Source organism: Barbatula barbatula (genome assembly GCF_947034865.1).
Source record: "Barbatula barbatula genome assembly, chromosome: 15".
NCBI classification, from domain to species: domain Eukaryota; kingdom Metazoa; phylum Chordata; class Actinopteri; order Cypriniformes; family Nemacheilidae; genus Barbatula; species Barbatula barbatula.
Genome location: NC_136778.1, coordinates 2,596,852 through 2,618,851, shown reverse-complemented (window position 1 = coordinate 2,618,851; position 22,000 = coordinate 2,596,852). Strand labels below are relative to the sequence as shown.

The window sequence follows — 22,000 nt, the reverse complement described above, 5'->3', positions numbered from 1 at the left end:
TAAAACCATGGATATGCCAATAGTGATCAATGGATCAAAACATTTCACCACAAAAAACATGGTTAATTTTCTGAAGGGAGTCTTTCACTTTTACGCCAACGCACTTCATCCTGAACATGAGCAGGAACAGTTTCCCCTGAAGCAATCTTGGGTAAAGTGTCTTGCTCAGGGGCAAAGTGATAAAAGAGCAGATTTGTGATCTCAATAAGTCTCAAGGATCTGGGTCAGTCTTAGCTTGACTTGAATCTGCAGCATTTAAACGTGTTTCTTGAAATGGTGAACAAGCTAGTTTTACTTTTCAAAGTTTTCTGGCAATGTTATGTCACATAGTCTATATTGTTATTTTTTGCACAAATGTCAAATGTCAAAAATGTCAAAAAATCAAATGTTTGGGACGTGGACAAATAATTATTTATATGAACAGAAATGATGCAGTTTTTAGGCCTGTTCACATCAAGACACATAACGTTGTTGTCCTTCTGAAACCTTGTGTGTCCAAATTTGTTGTTTTTCAGAAAATTTTAATAACAATTGTACTTTTTTTTTAACAATTACAAACTCTGTTGTCAAAGTTGACACACACTTTTTTATACTTTTTATTGGTTAGATATTTGCAAAACTCAGTGACGAACAAATAAAAAGTGACTAATAATAATGATTTATGACAATAATATATAGAAACCAAAATACGGAGATACAAGGTTTCAGAAGCACAGCAGCAATACCTTAAAAGACAACTATATTAGAGTCTACTGATGATAACTTCTTAATGTTTTACCTTTCATCAGTTAGAAAAATCTTTTATAAAGTTCTTAAAAAATCTTTTACTCTGTATCTTTATTGTTATACTTTTGTTGTGTTTTGGACGCTGCTGTTCTGTCTAGAATTAACTTTATAGTTTTCTTTATCATTTTGATAGAAGGAATAATGTTGACACAGTTTGACACAAGGGCGCTACCTACGGCCGTAGCTGTCTTCAGGGACGGATTAAGGTTGTCAGGGGCCCCTAGGCTGCTCTGTGTTTGAGGCCCTCCTTAGGTGGCTTTTAGGTGCCTTTCACGCTTGCAGTTTAGTTTGGAACGGGGCACGGTGTGCATGAAAAATCGCTAATATGCAAGCTGTCACGCAGGTGCGCACCCGGGTACCGCATCCTACGTTTACGCTTTAGCCGATTACAATGTATTTACTTCAATAAAACACATGTAAGAGATGATAGCGTTGGTAATTTAAATGAATGGTAATACGATGTTTCCAGATTTAAAAATAGTCTGCTTGCAAGTAGCAGAAAGCTGTAAGCAAACATGCAGTTAGACCGAGTGTTGTTTACTCTTCGCTGCGCACAATAGCATCAAGTGAATAAAAAGCCCAATATATTGACCCGTGTTCGTGTTACTATCATGTTCACGTTCGTGACGACGTAAGAAGAATGCAAAAGCAGAAGGGTTCAATAGAATCAAGCTGAGACACCAAACCAATATTACGATGGGCGTCAGGCGTCGGGATACACACACATTGAGAGAGCAATGTTTCCTCTTCGTTCATGGTTGCTTAGTCCTCCTGCTGCTTCCTAGGTCACCAGTGTTGGGTAAGTTACTCTGAAAAAGTAATGAATTACTAGTTACTAACTACATATCAATAGTGTAATTACTGTACAAATGACTCTCTCCAAAAAGTATTTAATAACTTATTAATAATTGCTTTCTAAATCCAACATCAACTTTTTTTAGTTGAGAGGTTCAAGACATGAAACAGCTCTTTTAATTCACCCAAATTAAAAATATAAAACTACATATAGTATAATTAACTGACCAAAGTATGACAAATGTGAGAATTACACATTAAAGCACAGGTTTAAAGTTAGACTTAGAATTTTGATGTCAATTTCACTTTTCCACACACATGTATTACACACGGCGTTTAGTTTAATTACTCAGAAGTAACCGTAGTTAAATTACAGAAAAAAACAAGAGTAATCCCTTACTTTACTTTTTCAATGGAAAAGTAATTTTATTACAGTAAGTAATTACTTAGTAACTAGTTACACCCATCACCGTTGGTCACGTTGTTCTTTTAACTTTCGGATTTTCCGTTTTTGTGCTCCACTATTTTGTACTTTCTTCTGAACATTTTTGTCGCTATGCCGTCTAGCAATCGCAGTGACGTAAATAAAATCCGTGTTCCATGTGACCCAAAAGTAATTTTTTAATAAAAATAATCTGGCCAACCAGAGGCCCCTAAACAGTTGGGGCCCCTCGGCTAATCGGTTGCCGCCTAAGCAAGCCTGTGCTGTAATCCGCGCCTAGCTGTTTCATCAACATCTGCATCTAAGGCAAAATGCCCTTATTTACGAGTAAGAACATTGTTCCCCTTCTCCCGGCGCTAATTCGCAACTCGCTATCGCCCGAGCTTCCTGCTATTTTTACCACGGAAAAGAACATGTCACCTGAAGCATAAAATGCACCACCTAAATGTGCACGCACGCTCCCCTCGGCCAAGGAAAAAAGCTATTACCCTCCCCTTTAGCATCTGCCGCGTGGAGCGCAGAGACGGATTGCCCTCAGTAATTCCATTTTCCCCTCCGGATTCTCAATAAGTATGCTCGGTGCCACTTTAATTTATGGGTAGTGCATTGGCACCGAGCCTTCAGCGCATGTGCGTTATGTGAAACGTGGCCAGCTAAAAGTAGCTTTGACACCCTGCTTTTATTTATTTATATAAGAGCGGCGCGTTTGTTTTACAGTACGAGAGCAAAAAGGAGCGAGGTGGCGTTCGGAGAACAGCGGGAGATCATTAATCCTGTGGGACGTGACAGTCGACTTCTCTGTAGGCGCAATTACCTCCTCCATTGCTGAAAAGTCACAGCTTGAGTGTTTTTCGGGAAGGGTTGAAGTTTATGTACAGTAATGAAGTTCCACAGTATGCTGCTTCATTCATATTTCCTTCCGTAATGATTTGGCTGAACAAATTTCTCTCCAGACCTCTAAAAAACTATTTTTTCCCATCGTTCCTCATGTGGTCTGGCTTTACCGTCCAGATTATTTTGTACTTTTTTATCCTAAAATGCGACGTGCTTTGTTACATACAGATCAGATCCTTAGTTGCGCCATGTTATAGTGCCATTTTTGTTAGCGTCGTGGAAGGCCGTTTTTGTATTTTCATATTTAATCATGGTTAACTGGCGAAGGGGAGACCAAATGCGTTCCAGATATTCCTAATTAATTCTTTGAGTGTGTTTGTGTTTGGATGTGTTGGAGTCAACAGCGGCCAGCATTTTTTTCCCCGGCTAATTTATAATCTCGGTTTGCACGCACACACATGCGATGTGTGCCCACCATCTTCATCCTCATGCTGGCTGCTAATGCTGGAAAACAGGACTTTAAGTGAGAAAAATAGTAGATGCTCATTTTTGTAAACACTTTCTCTGCTTCCACATTTGCCACAGACATGCTCTCTCTCTCTCTCTCTCTCTCTCTCTCTCTCTCTCTCCATCCTACTAAAAAAACAACGCATGCAATCAGCAGCTCCATAAATATGCACCTCTCTCCAAAGCCAGAGTGATTTCCATAATAAAAGTGCTCAGACAAAGCTAATTGCTACTCCAGCCGATTCAGATTGCACTAATTGACCTGGATGATGAACATGCTTTTGTTTTATTTCTTACTCTCTCTCTCTCCTCCGTTCTTATTTTTCCTTCCTTCTCTTTATCACCATCACAACTTAACCCAGGATTACATCCCATTCTGTTATCTTAAAACCTACGGCCACGGCAATTAGATGGTACAAAAATAACAAACTCTGGCTTTTTTTTGCTTTTCAGGAGGGAGTGATGTTCTTAATCTTTTCAGCTGTAGTTCCAGGGCCGTAATTGCACATTTGTCCTCTCGAGTTTTCCTTCTACCCTCTCAAGTACTCGCTCAGTGGAGACTAATAACAGACTACGCACTCCTATGTTCATGCACAGGGGCACGCTGACATTGCGAATGGGACTTTGTTTAGGTTTGGTGGGGGGTCATTCTGAAAGGTCCAGGGACAGTCATGGAACACCTCCTCACGTCTGGAAGAATGGCTGCTGGCTTCCTGTGGCAGAGCTAACGTCCCCCTTTCCCCTCCCTCTTTTCTCTGTTTCTTCTCTCTTTTTCTCGTTTATTCTCAACTCTAATTCATTGTAAAGATCCTGCACGTTTGTTTCACGCCTGTCGTCTGCTGTGTTGTGAGAGGTTTATCAATTTTACAGGTTTTCAGGGATGTCGTGTCATAAATGGCTTTTGGCCAAATGTAACCCAAGCATTGTGTTAGAGGATAATTCGCCCAAAATGTTTTATTTTCATCGTCTGTTTACCCTCATGTCATTCGAAGCCAATATGACTTTGACTGCGAAGCAGAAGGATTTTTGAGAAAGTTGGTAACCAAACAACATTGGCGTTCATTAAATTGCTTTGCGTGTACACAAAACCCCTGAGACTTTTATCTTTTGCGTTTCACAGAAAAAAGAAAGTCACACAGGTTTTAAAAGTTATGGGGATGAGTAAATATTTACTTTACTTTTAAAATTGTTTTACATACAGCAAGAAATCTATAATCTGTCATCATTTTCTCTTTTTGACAAATGTCAAGTATATCTTTAATACTTATGTCAAAGTTAGTCATTCATTTGGTTGAAATGATACACTGTAAAAAAACGTAGTTGTACTTTTCTTACAGATATTCCCCGTATAATTCGAATTTCTAAAGAATTTGTATGTTTTTGAAATACGTCACATTACTTAAAAAGACTCAAATTTACAACTTCAACATTGATTTATTAAACCATTTATGTATATTACTGTCTATTTCTGGCGCCCCATTTGCCAAATAAATTCAGGATTTTTTTACTGCACTACATTCAGTTCTGAATTGAAAGTTTTAACACATCAACAGTCCAGACTGCTGTTATGAATACCGTATCATATAGACACTTGATGTGTGCATCACATTACAGACACATCTCACTCAATGGGAATCAAGGGGAACACTTTAAAAGGAATATAGAATCGCATGAAACATTAGAGCGCTCGCTCAGCATCACGCTTTTAAGCGACGGGTCACCAATAGCGTCGGCTGAAATGACCACCAACCAATCCGATCAATAAATCAGGTGGAGTGCGTTCACCCGCTTTGGTTTAAAACCTACGGGTGGATTATCTGTGTATTGTATATCAGTAGTATCCCTTTTGTTACCCGGCCGAGAAAACATATCTAGAATGGCCTAATTTTCACCTAATGGCCTGTTAGTGTATATCGACTTTCCGTCTGCTACCTCGGCAGTTATCTGGTGACTGTACACATCAGCGTGCTATCTTGAGCCGACACTAAAACACAATCGACGGCTATTAATTTCATTCCCCTCCCCTTGACCTTCACAGGATTAGCGTTTCACTCGGAGCATAAAACCCCTGATGTTGGCCATTATTCACATTTCCCATCCACCCCTGGGAATTATCACATTTGAAGTGATCAGTGCAATTGGATTTGAATGACATCAGCGGGCAGGTTACCGTGGGCTAAAACATGTGAGGATGAAGACCGCCGAGGTTGTGTGCTACGAAAGCTTACGGATCTTATTCGTGTAATGGAAGATTTCCATCTCTGCTAGTTTTTTTGGCCGATTCTCAAGCGGACAGGCAGATTGCGGTGTCGTTTTCTTCTCCTCTGTGTCTTTCTCCCATCATATAATTACGCATTTGCCACCTATAACTGTTTTCATAGCATGTCATGTGCAGGCCCAGACTGAATCTGCAGACTTTTTAGCTTTTCTGCACTAAATTTTATGGAAAATTAATTGAATTGTATGATTTAATTCAAGTTAGGTGAGGTTAAAACTTTCAGATTGAGGATTCCGTGTGGACCTGGTCATGAGTCATAACAAGTGCTTTTACCTTTGATTGAGGTGGTTTCATTTAAGGACCAAGAAATTAGATTTACGTGTTGCAAATATAAACACAAGGTGATTGTATGTATTTCCGTTTGCTCATGACCTCTCCGTATGTGTGTTTTTGGTGTGCGTTTACGTGCCGTCAGGTCTTCCAAAGAGGTGGGAAGCGGAGAGCGGCTGGAACTCAAGATGACCAATATCGGAGCAGATGTCCTGGAGCTTCTTTTGGAGTTTGTGTACACGGGCTCGCTGGTCATCCACTCGGCAAATGCCAAAACCCTGCTGGAGGCCGCCAACAAGTTCCAGTTCAACACCTTCTGCAAAGTCTGCGTGTCTTTTTTAGGTACGGCATACCAACAGTCATGTACCTGTTTGTTTGTTTCACAAGCCAGACTGTGAATTCTTTCATTTGTAAAAAGGTCAAGGAACAATCGTATTGAAATGTCAAATCCAATGTCGCAATCTCTGATAACATCCAACATTAATCTGGTTGATATGATGTGACAACCGGCCAGGAAAGGTCTGGAAGTTCGTAAGTGGAATGAGTAGATATATACTATCAATAGTTGGGAAGTGGATGTGGTTAACTTATCAAAAAGTTAAGGTTTGTTTTGACTTTGATAAATGCATCACAAATACGGTCGAAAGGTCTGTTTATCAGACCAACAGACAGTGAGGAAAGACCACCATTACTTATCGATTTGTTGCTTTCAGGTCTGCAGAAGTGCTGTGATAATTGTACTAGAAGAGTTGGTAGGACCCCAGCTAATGAAAGTCAAGTTGACGATGGGTTTGTGCCTTTGAGAAAACCGTCAGGTTGCTTGTCAAAGTTAGTGAAGTACACAACAATTGATTAAGTCCAGAGGGGAAACAAAAGGGCATGTGATAACAAGAGGTTTGAAAATAAATCTTAATGGGGACGTTTTCTAGAAATTCAGGTGTAGATCAATTTGACGGCAGTATAGTCCCTAACACTCATTTTTCCATGGTAGGGCGAACATTTTCATGCCAGATTTAAAAGGATAGTTACCCCAAAATTATGTCGTTAGTTACTCACCATCATAACCTGTGTATGACTCTTTCTTCTGTGAAACACAGATGGAGATATTTTGAGAAATGTCTCAGGTGTTGTGTCCGTATAACGGAAGTCAATGGAGTCCAATTTTGTTTGATGTTCTTGAAAATATCTTCTTTTATGTTCTGCAGAAGTAAGAAAGTCAAACAGGTTTGGATTTACGTGAGGATTTTCATTTTTGGGTAAACTGTACATCCAATAGCATCCAAATACAGTGTTATCCAGACTTTATACAATAGCTGCGAGCTGTTCTTGTTTTTCCAGCCCAGAACCAGAGCGGTCCAAGCACTGGCAGCCTATCTGTGAGAAAGGTCAAAAAGCTGTTAGAAATTAAGATGCACTGGATGCAATTTGATTTAAAGACGGGGTTGAATTCCAAAAGTGTTACCATTGGCCGTTGGTGTTTTGTAATGCCACACGCATCACGGCAGATTCAGAAACTTCAGAGCGTGTCTATAAACTGACCATAAGCCTCGCTCTGCGGTAGTCTGCGCCGTGCTGTTTATGACCCCTGGCACAAACTTCACCTAAAAATATTTTTTTCTTCTGAGAGTGGAGACGATGAGAGACCAGTTTGGCTGGCACACAGCAGGCCAGCCTCCCAACCTCTAGACATCATAAAACCCCATCTGCTTCCACCAGACGCACACCAAACCATTTTACAACCATTTGTACGGTTCTGTTTTTATATTGGAGACTAATTTGGCTTAAGTTAGACTCACAAATTGTTCTCAGTCTGTCAGCTAACAGAGTTTCATACGGTACGTGTTTTATACTGTGTGTTTATTTTGATTTGGTTGAAGCTGGTTTCATTCGATGATGTGTTTGTTGACTTTAATTGACTAAATTGAAGTCATTCAACTTATTATTTTTGATGTTTAAACGTTTTTTTTACATTGCTTACTTTTACATTGCTTATTTTGTAAGCCAAAATATAAAGTATAAAATATTGAGTTGGAATGACTTGTTAAGCCAATTTGACTGTACTTGATAAAAAATAGTAATAGTAAAGAAACTATAAAATGCTTTTGGATTACAGGAACAAATTCATATAATGTAAATTTTGGTCTGTGCAAGCATTCATTTTGGTGTCAGCTGTCTAATATACTTTCCGTAATTGAATTTAAAAACCAAAACTATAAGACTGCCAATCATACATATTTAGGCTTTTTGCACTCTTTTAATCGCTGTCAGATTCATATTCGAGTATCTGTCGATAAAGAAAACTCTTGCCTTGTAAATTTGGACCTTTGCACCAGCCGAGGACTCGGAGGGGCTCAACGCGAGCTTCACCTTGCAATGCTAATCCATATGACAGCGTCCCGAACCGTCGCTCTGAGCTCAATTGATTTGTTCTGTTGTCGTCCCCCTGGCGCGTTAAGCGGGGGGCACTCTCCAGAGCCTCCGAGATATACAGCGCAGATAACTTCACTAAGGCCTTCATCCCCTCTCTGCTGTGATCTTTTATGGATGTGAGCGAGACTCTTTCTCCTTTTTTCTCAGAGAAACAGCTGACTGCATCAAACTGCTTAGGGGTTTTGGCTATGGCCGAGGCTATGTGCTGCACCGAGCTGCACAACATGGCCAAGGCCTTCGCCCTGCAGAACTTTCCCGACGTGGCGGGACAAGACGAGGTCCTCAGCATCTCCAAAGATGACCTCATCAACTACTTGTCCAATGACAGCCTGAACACGAAGGCCGAGGAGCTGGTTTATGAGACTCTTATCAAGTGGATCAAGAAAGACCCGGCCAGTAGAGTACAGGTGAGACTCTTTCATCAAATGTATTTCATGTTTTTTAGGTCTAGTCTGAATCCTCCTTGGCTGATACAGAAACATTGAAACATACACTGGGTTTTCTTTTTAGAAATGTTTCGGCAGTTTGCGACATGTCAACAATGACATCAACTCTTAGCTTTCTAGCTTAACGAAACATTTCACCCAAAAGTTAAATTTTGTAATATTGCATCAACTTTATGTTATTTTAAAGCTTTAAGGCCTATTTAAGCTAAAAATAACAAAAAATGATAACTGTATTCGCGTCCACACTAATGGACGATAATATATTGTTTATTCGAAGCGAACTTGCTGCAGTTTTACATTTTCTTGCTGTGAATTGGCCTTTATCGTGTGTTTTATGATATAAAAAAATGTGGATGAAGGATTCAACTGTGAAATCTGATTGAAGATATGCAACACTCGTTTCTTCTGATGAAAACGGTTGTACAACAAATTTGTTATTCATATCCAGTACTAGCTGCGTAATTCTTGGACATTATTGCGTAATTTTCTGACGGGTCTTGTAGGTTTAGTTGAAAAACACGGGCATCCTAAATGCATGTTTTTTAAATAATACATAAGGAGCGTCTTTATTGACCTTGGATTCTCAGAACTTACCAGTCCTTTCTTATTAAACATTGTGGCTGCACTCTGTTTTGTAGATCTGTGTGAAAGCTGAATTTATTTTTGTTGAGACACACCAGAAGATCAGGCCCCTGAAGTGCCTCTGTATCTTTCTGGATCAAAAGACCTGTCTTGGGTGGACTCTAGACAATTTGAGAGGGTTTCCTGAAATCTGGCTCCATATTGTAAAATGCTTGGCTTCCCGGAGCCAGAAGAACAAGGGGTCAACATCATTTTGCTGGCCTTGCACTTCTGTCTCTGTTTCCCTGAAGAATACATCGGGGCAACTTGAAGCAAACATAAATATAGAGCGGTGCAGAGGAGCCGGGGCTGAGATCAGATATTCAGGGGCTGTGTGGCATGACATTAGACCCTTTGGAGTACTGATGGTGTGCGCTGACTGTCTGAAATGGCTGAAGCGTGTGTGACAGCGCTGCCAAATCAGCCTGCTGTTTATGAAGCCCCTCACGCACTCCAGAAGTTTCTCCACTATAAAACACACCACCACTGACTGTATAAACATCACTGGAACATCCCTTTACAATCACTCATACTGTCTCTCTCTCTGTCTCTCTCTCTCATACTGTCTCTTCCTGTCTTTCAGACTCTCTTTCATACCATCACTTGCTGTCTGTCTGTCTCTTATACTTTCTCATTCTGTCTGTCTGTAATACTTTCTCTCAAACGGTCTCTCTGTCTGTCTCTCTCATACTGTCTCTTCCTGTCTTTCATACTCTCTTTCATACCATCACTTTCTGTCTGTCTCTGCCTGTCTGTCTCTTTTACGGTCTATCTCTCTCATACTGTCTTTCTGTCTTTCTCTCTCATACTGTCATTCTGTCTGTCTGTCTCTGCCTGTCTGTCTCTCATACTGTCTCATTCTGTCTGTCTCTTATACTGTCTCTTAAACTGTCTCTCATACTGTCTGTCTGTCTCTCATACTCACTCTCTCTCTGTCTGTCTCTGCCTGTCTGTCTCTCATACTGTCTCTCTCTGTCTGTCTCTGCCTGTCTGTCTCTTATACTGTCTCTCTCGTATACGGTCTCTCATACTGTCTTTCTGTCCGTCTTTCATACTGTCTTTCTCTCTGTCTCTCATAATGCCTCTGCCCATCTGTCTCTCATTTTGTCGTTCTGTCTGTCTCTCATACTGTCTCTTAAACTGTCTGTCTGTCTGTCTCACATACTGTCTTTCTGTCTTTCTCTCTCATAGTGTCATTCTGTCTGTCCTTCATACTGTCTTTCTGTCTGTCTCCCATACTGTCTCTCTCTGTCTGTCTCTCATACTGTCTCTCTGGCTGTTCATCTCTCTGACTGTCTGTCTGCTCTACATCTGTTTTTTGTGTGTGTGTCTGTCTGTCTGTCTGTTCCTCTGTCTGTCTTACTCTCTCTTTGTGCCTTTCACTTGCTGGCAGACTCCGCTGTAGGCATTTTGATTGAAACCAGTGACATTTCCTAAGGATATATCTGGTCCAGTTGTCACAGTCGTTGCCTAAAAAGGACAGGCAAATATTTGCAGTTGCTCTTAGTGATCCTTTGTTCGTGTGTTTGTCTCTCCATGAAAGTCTACGGGAATGAAAGATGAAGGAGACGTGGGGACTGCGGCCGAAATTATAGATAATGAAAAAATAACTATTGTTATGCTTCACGCTAAATTAGTGTTCATTTAGAGAGCGCGGCATTGTGCGTGTGGGCCAGGGCTGCAGACAGACCTCCGTGAGCAGTGATGTATGGTTCTTTATTGTGCGATCCTTCACGCGGATGCACAGTTTGCATTAGTTTATTACAGTGAGTCAACATGCTTTTTATGTGCTTGTAACACAGGGGCTCGTGTGGGCCGCTGGGGAGCGACTGGAGCTTTAAATAGAGGCTCTTACTACACACCTGGGACTGACGCCGAGTGCTCGCATGAGATGTGAACGATCGGCCCTGTCCTAATGTTAGTAAATGATCCTTGCTTTGTCCTTGGTCTAATAGTCATAAGTCTAGATGAACTGAATGGTGATTAATAGTGTCACATGACTGGAATACGTAATGAGGGACTCTGGGATGAAATTCGATTGAGAACGAGTAGTGCAGAGGTATAAAAGTTGTGCAGTCGTAACGTTTAGCCACAGTATAATAATACATCAGTTATATATTTTACATTTTCTTAAAAGGATAGTTTTCTAACAAATTCTGTGGTTTTCTTTCTGTCTTACTTAATTACTTACTTTCTTTCGCTCATTCATTATTTTACTTTCTTTCTTTCACTTTTTACTTTTCTCTTTATTTCTTCTCTCATAGTTCTCTCTCATGCTTTCTCTCTCTTTTGTTCTTTTGCTTTCTTCTAGTCTTTCTTTCACTTTTTACTTTTACATTTTTATTTCTCTCTCTTTGCTTTTTTCTCTCTGTCTCTCTCCCGTTCTCAATCTTTTCGATTATTTTTATTTCTTTTTGTTTACATTAAATCTCAACTTTTTCCTCTTCTTTTGCCTCACCCAGCCATTGTTTTACTTTCCAGTATAAAATCTTCTCCACATTACAGGTTTTTGTCCAGTTTACCTTCAAAACTCAAGATTATTTCTTGATAATATACTCTGTATAATGATATACAGTGCTGTGAGAGTTGTATCAGAGACAATACAAAAGAGAATAGAAGTAAACCCTGTTTTTAAGAGCTTAGTCACGACCGATGCAGTTACTTACCAAACAATACTCTTCATCCATGATAAAATTCACACTAAAGCCTCTCAAGTTTCACTTTGCTCGGAAGACCAGACTCCTGTAAATCTCAACAAACAGAAGCCAACATACATCTGCTTTCCTCAAAACGCAAAGTGAACCTCAAAGCCTCACAGCCTTTATGTGCACGTGCATAACCCGAAGTCAGAACGTGGCGGAGGCTTTTCTAACCCTTGAGCTCTAATCTGTGCCACCTGTGCACCTGCTGGGACTGAGCAGCAGTCACGCTGTCACTCAAACGCAAAATAAACTTCCCAAGATTGCTAACAGCACGACGCCGGTTCTGCTAAAGATCAGGACCCGTCCCGCCGAGTGCGTGCGAACGGCAAGTCATTTCTGCCTCCACGACGCTTCCGAATCCGGGCCACTTGCTTTCAACTAGTAGAAACGCCCTCAACGGATTCATACGGCGGTTTATTGCGACCGGTGAGGCCGTCTGGCAAAGGAGGTTGATTAATTGCTTCTCCTTTGAGTAGAGAACTAATATGCAGCTGTAAAGCGCGCTTAATGATGGTTTTTGCACAAGGGGGCAATCTGCATTCACCCTCGGACGGGATATCTAATTCAGCAGTCAGAAAATAACAATGTCTGCAGCGTGGTGGATGTTCAGTCCTGGCAGACAGCACTCATTAACTGCTGGGGTCATGTTTGACTTGAGGGCATGGAGGAGAATCTTCCCATTTCACTGTTTTAATGAGATCAGAACTTCTTGAATTTGCAGATGTTACTTGAGGCTTTAACCTCAGCACCCCCCCCCCCCAACATTCAGTCTTCATTTTTTAATACACACAAGGTAAATTAACCGGTTAAAATGTCCATTTAGTCTAAATTATAAGTGATTATGCTTGTTTGAACAAATCTACAATTAAAAAAGAGTTCTGATACAGAATTGTTCTTAGGCTACATAGTTTCATTCAAAGTAATTCACAAATGTGGATCAAAGTATTTAAGTCATGCTCATTGCTGTCAGGCTCACATTTATGTATAAATATTCCTGCATACTATGACAGGTCGATGCATATCTATAGGTCGACGGACGGACAGAGAGACAGAGAGACAGAGAGACAGATAGACAGGTAGACAGGTAGACAGGTAGACAGGTAGACAGGTAGACAGATAGACAGATAGATAGATAGATAGATAGATAGACAGACAGACAGACAGACAGACAGACAGACAGACAGACAGACAGACAGACAGACAGACAGACAGACGATGATAGACAGACAGACAGACAGACAGATAGATAGCCTGGTTATCACATACATAAAAAATATTTAGGAACTTTTCCTAAATAATTGTAGTTATAGACGGTTGTATTGCATGTATTGACTGAACATGAACTTGTTTTATTTCCTGTTGTTTGCATTTTATGCAAGTAAATGCAAATTTAAACCATTTTTTTTTCAGTTCACAGAATAAAACATAAATTATCGTTTTACCTAAACACAATACAGTACAGTATAATATATATATATATTTGCCCGCTGCTGTATATTAACATGTATGCTGTTATTTTTTATAGTAGAATATATGCCTATAGATAACACCACGTGATAGCAAATGATATCATATGTACCTGTAACAGATGCTGTCCTTTGATTTCTGTGTGTGCGTTGTGTTCGGTCGCTTCAGACACTGAAAGCCAGGCATAAGGCCAGCTGAATCTCGCTTCAACGCACACAGACTTTCCCCTCTTTCTTTCCTCTACGCTTCTCTTCTCTTTTTTTGCACATGTGTTATCTTGCTGTCTCTCTCTCTCTCTGTCTGTCTGTCTCTAAGGAGGGAATACCCCCCAGCTGAACTCTTTTGTTTTGTGTGTGCGAGAGAGAGAATATTTCAGTGGCTCATCTCTTTCTGCTTGGCTGATGTTGGAGACTAAATAAAGTTTCTCCACACTGGTATCTTTTGCATAAATTCAACATGAGGTCTCTGGCACACATAAGCTCTGTTAGAGAATCCAGCGAGATGCCTACAGAGGCAGCGTTTTAAGGCATCGTGGAAGCTTTCCTGACGTGAAGGCTGTTCCGCTGGCTGGGCATCTTAATTATGTTTCCTCCTCAAACCTTGTTTAGGCTTCATTCTAAGGCAGAATCTTATACAGTATGCCCTTCACAGAGACGGCAATCCCAGAATGCATTGTCATGGGCTCAGTGAAACAAAAACATGTGAAAACCTGATTCATTCTGGCTTGCACGAACAGATAGATTAAGAATAGGCATATGGTTTATTTATTACTGAAGAGAATTGTCTGTACTGTGGGCTGTAAATATATTGCAGGAAAAATTGACTTCTCTACCTAGTATACAGCATGTGTGAGTTTATTCAGGTAGCTTTCATGTGGCGGCCATGTTTATTGAATGCTTTCTGGTAGCTAGCAGCGGTCATCACATACAACTTTATCCTTGAAAATTATTATTAAGCATTTCCTTCAAATGTAGAATATTTCTGATAAGTCACTTACATGGTTCACCAAAAGATGAAAAATCAAACATTTATTCTCACCCTCATGTCATTTCAAGCCTGCATAACTTTATTTATTCTGCAGAACACACAAAAACATATCTTAAAGAACGTTGGTAACGTTCAACACTGACTCCATTGACTTCCACTGTATGGTTGCAAAACACATACCTGTTGTACATGGATCGTTTTGGTTTTTCGTCTTCATGTGTTGCACATTCAGGTTTACGTTGACCAGTTGTTTGTGAAACAGAAAGGTGAAACGCAGCGCTGGTTATATACGGTAAGCCAATACCTTTTGCATTATAAATGATTTTAGCATAAACTTTCTTTAAGTGACCGCTTTGATGGGTTGGTGTGACGTAGTGGTCAGAAGCCTAGTGATGGTAATTTAAAAAAAAAATGAAATTATCTTTTAATAATGTAGTCTATAATATACATGTTGTAGACATACTAATGTTTTCAGAGTGGTTGCATTAAGATGGATAAAATACTATGAGTGGTTGCTAGGGCAATGCAATGTGGTTGCCTCGTGGTACGGGGTTGCAGGTAAAGAGAGCCCATGCCTCGAGAATTAAGTACGATGTGTCATTTTTTGGAAACAGAAATGCAATTTAATATACATAAGTATGTCTTCAGAGCCTTACATAATGAAGCATTTAGTTTTAATCACCTTAGAATAAGCTGTTTCTATCTACATACACCGCGGGTCCCCATGTTGTTTCTACAGTAGCCCTAAACGGACAAACTGCTCTACAGAGCGTGTTTCATAAATATGTCTCCTTCGGCAAGGAAGTGTCGACATCTTAGTGCTTTGAGAGCCTCCGTAGTGCTTCGAAAGGTGCAGTTTCGAGCTGTTGTTGGCAGTTTGCAACCTCACCACTAGAAGTCGCTAAATTTCCTATACTGCATTAAGCAGAGGCTTTTATCTGAAGCGACTTGAAATACATTTACGATATAATATATTTATTTAGTTGTGTTCCCTGGGGTTAAAACCCATGACCTTTGCATTGCTGGCACAATGATTTGCCTGTTGATCTACGGGAACATTCTGGTCCTTGCCTCGGGTCCTTGTGTATTTGTATTTATTTCTCATTTTATCCTCTGCTTAGTGAAGTCTGATCACTTTGAAAAGTAATAACCTGGCCCACACAGAAGCTGTGCTTGCAAAACTCAGAATTGGTTTGCTTGTACAGCTATAAAGTTTATGAAATGTTTCGGCTAATTTGGTAATGATCCTGAAAGGCTTTTAGCTACCAAAACCCATGTTGTAAAATGTTGGGTTGTTATCCCAAGTTGTTATTCCACACCTGTATGACTTTCCGTCAAAACGCAAAAGATGATTTTTTTTGACCCCCATTGACTTCCATTGTATGAACCCAAAACCACTGAGACATTTCCCCAAATATTTGAGTTCCGCCAACAAGCCGCACAATTGCAGTTGTCATAGATGCTTTTGTGGATTTGTTCAGATCCCTAACCATCAGCTTTTTGTGACCAGAAGTGCATTTTGGGTTCTCTGCTCTCCTCATCTGTTGTCCAGCAGCTAGACTCCCATCAGTCCCTGTGTGTCCCGTACTCTCTGTGGTGATCAACACCTGACAATTACATTACAGAGAAAGAAGGACCTTCTGTCTCTTGAGGTCCCGGGTGAAATAAAGAAAATGTGTTAACCGCATGCCTGGACACGGAGACAGATAGCTCAACGGGACATCTGAGAGAAGACGGGGAAACTGAGGTGCGCGAATTAGTGCTGATTTTGGACTACGACCCTGACACGCCCTTCTAATGAAGTCTGTCAGGCGGAACAGAGGAGACCAGCTCAAGCGAAGGATGTGTGTCGTTTTTTAAGCATTGATTTAATGTGTGTAGGAGATCGGCGTCTTTAAGCTCATTGACAGATTGAGGCTAGCATTGAAAGGTATTTAAGCGAGAGGTGCTGGGTATTTGAATTTCATTGAGACAGAGACACAGGACCGTCTGTTTGCATGCCTTTAGCGTGATGCTGCTTTGTATTTTATGGACCAATAATTCCCATAAATGTTTGCGATGGATGAGCTTTTAGTGTTGTGTGCCTGGTTAGAGGTCAGAGAAGGTAAAACAGCTGCGCTAATCTGCTCAAAGTGAAATCATGCTAAAACAAAGCTCAATGTCCCCGAGGGCTTTTAGCTTTAGTCCGATCTACTGAAGCTAAATATACATTGTGCTTGCAATGTGTGCTTAAAACAGACTGTAAAAGAACTAAATGTTGGATTTTGCATTGTGGCACAAAATCCAACATTAAAAAAAGTCAATATTTAGTAACCTTGTATTTAGTGCATTATGTATTATTTGTATTACTTTAATTTGACTACAATTACCTTAGTTAAACTTTAGGGACAATTTCGTTCAGTAAAACCACGGTTCATTTCCATAAGAACAAATATTTTTAACAAACCGTCATTGTGTGCAGAACTTTAACTGTGTTGAAATTATCAAAATAATATTGATCTTTTATGTATAATATAAGCTTTTTTATTCATTTCTTTTATTTGATTTGGGTTTTTTTTGTTTACATATTTATTCTTTTCATTAATTACTGTATATTATATAAAACATTATAATTTAACTATACAATAATAATGAATTTAATTAAATATAAGTTATGTATGGAATTCTTATTAGTGAATAATATAATATATAGTATAATGTAGGAAAATTGTGTTTAATCATACCCTCATTTTGCCCAGACCGTACTGTAATGACATTTTTCTTAAATTATTAAAATAACATTTATATTGTATGGATAATATAAGCTTTTTTATTCATTTATTTGATTGACATATTACCATTTTCATTAATAATATGATATAACGTCTTATAATTTAACTGTTATTGAATTACTAAAGATATTTGTAATATATTGAATTATTATTAGTAAATAATATAATATATAGTATAACATGGAAAAAACATATATGATACACATGCCCACATTTGGCCCAAAACGTACTGTAATTACTTTTATTAATAAGTAAAACAATATTTTATATATTATTCATATTATATTTAGTTTCTTTATTTTTACATTTCCTTACTTTACCATTTTGATTAATTAGATAAATAGAATACTTTATCCTTATACAAAACTATAACAATAATTGAACTAATAAACCTATTAGTAATACATTAGATTATCATGAATACATCATATAAAGTATAGTAATATAAGTATAATAATATATAATAAAGTAACATCAATAACATTGATATTGAATTTGCAGTATATTAAATACAACATTTGAATACGTAGTATTATTAATAATGATATATAAATGAATTTGAAATAAAACATTTATTCTATAATAAAAGGCCTGATTATGCATGCGTTTGTATATTCACTATATACATAATTTTATTAATGATTGCACGCTTAAACCTCGACAGCAGACAGTAGTGTTCATGGTGTATGTCCCCTTTGAAGACTCACATGTGCATTACCGTGCAACACAATATCATTTTTCATCCTAGTTTAATCTAAATCTGTGATTTCTTCACTCCCTTGCATTTTTTATTCCTCAGGATGAAATCTGTTTCCTCCGAGCAGCTCTGCTTCTTTCTCACCTTCTGGAGGACTGCATATTTTATCACTATCGTTTAATCGGCCGGCACAAGACAGGGGCCCACGAGCACCGGCAACACATTTCGCAGTTTAGATTTATGAGCTACAGCTGAAATCCCTCCTCGTCTGCTCTCGGCGGCCGGGTCGAGCCGGGAGCTCGTGATTATTTTCTCTGACCAGTCCAAAGCGGTTTGGCCAGGTTGGCTAAAGCCGTTCGCTGGCAGCCGCATGGCGTGAGGAGGGGGCGGCGTGGGGGGATTGCGGCCGTCTGCTCTGACATTATTTTAGATCAGATCCCACTGCGATGGATCCAACGTTGCCCCCGTAATCTCTGATCTCACAGTCAGGAGTAAGAAACACGGATGCCGTGGTGGGCGGGGCATATGCTAAAACAAACAGCCAATTATATGGATTCATTAATGTCAAAGGTGCACATGACTTTTTAAAGAGATGTTTAACGTCCCACGAAGGAACGTTGGAGGTAAACCATAGGGTTTAGATCAATAAGAACATTCAGGAAGCTTTAGCCAAGCATGTGTAAAGATGCGCTGCGAGCTGGCAGGCATTTCCCAAATCTCTCTCGGGCCATTGCTTGCGTCTGGCCTCTCGCCTTCTATTGTTTGGAGAACATGTTTGCTATACAAAGTGTTTTTCTTTGGGGGAGCTGGATGATAGATTGTCAAACCAAAATTCAACTTTCCCAAGTGAACGTGAAATCAGAATTAGGCATGTTTGTGCGTGTTATTGCAAAGCGAAAAAAGACCCTTTCAAAAATGTAGTTTTTTTATGGCCTTGAATGAATGTATGCAAGGTTATGATTTAAACATGTATTTTACATGGGAGTTTGCATAGGATTCACAAGAAACATTTTTCAAAAGCATACTGTACATGACCATGTGTTTTGTTCTCTTTCTTCTGTAAATTATGCCAACAGAGAAGAAATACTGAAATATATTGTAAAATCTGATTCCATAATTTCTCTTTTCACGATCCAATTTCAAATGTTTTTTTCATTTTTCCCCAAATAATATTGATCCATTAATCGTTAAGCTATACAATTTTAAAGGCCGTGAATACCTTTTCACATCGATTATAACAGACACTGGAAAGCAGAAGCGTCTTCTCAAGGTCGCATCAGGTACAATCTCATCCGTCTCTCTCCCGACTCGCTCTGAGAGCCAACAGAAGCCCAGGTGCGCAAACGGGTCCGTGTCTGTTTTTATACGGATGTTTACGTAATGTGTTGTGAGCGCTGAGGTGAGAGGTCGAGCTGGCCGCTGTCCCTGTCAACTCATGTTTACAGCATTTAACGCTGATGTGAGCAAAAGCTCCACTGAGGATGACTCTGAACAAACAAGCAATCTGGCCATACCTAGCTTCACCATAGCAACCCCTAACCCATCCGCTCGCTCTGTGCCTGTGTCAAAATCTGCAACCAGTAGACGGAGAAATGCATCTACACACGTAATATCTGGTTTACGTAATGTGTCATGCACTTGATAATTTGTTCAAGACGAAGCCAGCAATGCATGTGTCCTTTGAAGAAAATGCTATCCCAGAATGCATTGCTAGTTAAATAAACGGGTGGTGAACAAAGCAAGAAAATAAAAATGTTCTTACAGTTCATTCATGGAAATAAAATAGTTTGCATTTATTTTCTGAGCAAAAGAAATAGTTTGAAGTTGTAATTTGCCATTTTTTTTAGTTAAGAATGTAAATAAAAAGTGTTCAGAACTGTATTCCTATCTTACCTTGATTCACATCGGTAAGCCTATAATAATGATTCGCAAGCTATTTTTGAGCGCTGCAAAAAAACGAATGTTCACTATAATTTTTAATTATATATTAACTATAATTTTATTTTATCTTGTCTTTCACGTCAAATATTTAGAAAGCAAAATAATAATAGACGTCTATTAAATGTTGTTTTTTAAAAAGAAACAAAAGTGCTTTTATGCTTAAAACAGGGTCATTGGAGTAAGAACATTAATGACGTTTATGGAATACTCCGCAATGTCTCGTTCCCGCTTCTCAGGGAACCGAGGTTACGAAAGTAACGAGACGTTCTTTTTATATTCGTACCGGAAACCAAAACAGAAATACAAACTTTTACTGATTTAAATGTCTTTTTGTCGTCATGTGACTCCAGCACACATAAAAAATAAGTACGCACACACGAGAGAGTAAGTGTTGTGAGGGACGCTATGGGGATTGATGGGCACAAACTTAATATTTTTCCAATTCTCTCTCTCTCTCTCTCTCTCTCTCTCTCTCTCTCTCTCTCTCACTCTCTCTCTCTCACTCGCAGCACATATCCGAGTTGCTGGCTATTGTTAGACTTCCATTCATCCACCCCAGTTACCTGCTGAACGTGGTGGACAATGAGGAGCTGATTAAATCGTCCGAGGCTTGCAGAGACCTGGTGAACGAGGCCAAGCGCTACCACATGCTGCCTCACGCGCGGCAGGAGATGCAGACGCCCAGGACGCGGCCGAGACTCTCTGCAGGTGTGACTCGCAATTACAGCCGTATGACTGATCTGTCTTTCACCAATCACACGCTTGCTGCTTTTTTCCCACACAGCCAGTCGGTGTGTTTGATCACGCCGGTGAACCTTCACTCACATGTGGATTAACAGTTTGGTTTGAATTTGTATTTTGCCCAAACCTGTGCTATCGGTTGTCTTGTTGGGGTGGTCAGGATGCTCAAACAAACCAATATTTGGAGAGATTTTAATGTTTGATGACGTGGTTGAACACTGTGCTTTCCTTTATATCTGTTTTCTCACCTTCTGTGGGAGAAATCAATCGCTTTTTTCGTTGAGGATTTGGATGTCAAGAGATGTTCGGCAAGAGTTTTATTGTGTTGACATCTAAAATGAAACGCCAACCCCAAACTTTAAAGTTCAAATGATATAGACCCTGTTTGCTTTTTTTACAGATGGCATAATTCTTATTTCGCACCCTGGCAGTGTGTTGCCACAATAGATTGCATTTAAGTCTTGATATAAAAAGGCTACTTTTCGCAATCCAATAAAATCCAAATGGATCAAATCAAGGCATGCCATACGGTTTTGATGTCGAATTTGCTGTTTCATGACATGACGGAAGTTGTAAATGCCTGTTCATAACAACTTTTTGCTGGGGAGCCAAAAGACTTTGCGTTGCACAAGACGAAGCTCAATCATTTCAAGAAAATTACCCAAAGCGAGACCAAAATCAGTCCTACTTGCATCTCCAGAAATTCAAAGTCTGTGTTTTTTCCGCTCACAGTAGATCTGACTGTCACTTCTGTTACTCTGATTGTATCTAAAGTCAATCTCAGGCCGCTGTAAAAATGCATCCAAACTAATTTATGGTTCAATAAGACCGTCCGCATGCAGCGGCGTGAATCACTCTCACAGTTGCAGCCCCCATGATTCCCTCTGCAAGACATGAAGCCGTGAGTGAGCTGTACATTTATTTAATCTTGATATACTGTGGCTCTCTTTCACTCTCCCCTGAGTTTTATTGATCCCTGCTCGCTGCGGTATTAGAACCGAAGCCATCCCACACCGAATGAAGATCCTTCTCTCAGGAGCCATATCGCACTCGCACACCTTACTATTACCAGATCAGATTGATCAGTTTGGGGGTGCAACTTTAAAAAGGTACACTCTGAAATATTCTAGGTTATTTTCGACCCCGTGTTGGGTCAAAAGAGGGACAAATGCATGGGTTGACGATGCACAAACGTGTCATTGTTGGGTCAAATATTAAGTTAATTTAACCCGACGACTGGGTTTGTACCTTTCCAACGTTGGGTTGAGAGTAACCTTTTCAATCT

At 39.6% G+C, this 22,000-nt stretch overlaps 1 protein-coding gene across 2 annotated transcripts in view; it reads left to right on the top strand.

The window, feature by feature from the left end:
- The window catches only part of klhl29 (kelch like family member 29), a 173,223-nt gene that overhangs the window by 121,041 nt on the left and 30,182 nt on the right, over window positions 1-22,000 (top strand). For both annotated transcript variants that reach the window (XM_079475405.1, XM_079475406.1), the window contains 3 exons: window positions 6,058-6,254; window positions 8,490-8,749; window positions 20,484-20,682. In XM_079475405.1, the coding sequence (XP_079331531.1) occupies window positions 6,058-6,254; window positions 8,490-8,749; window positions 20,484-20,682 (656 nt within the window). The remainder of the gene's footprint in view (window positions 1-6,057; window positions 6,255-8,489; window positions 8,750-20,483; window positions 20,683-22,000) is intronic.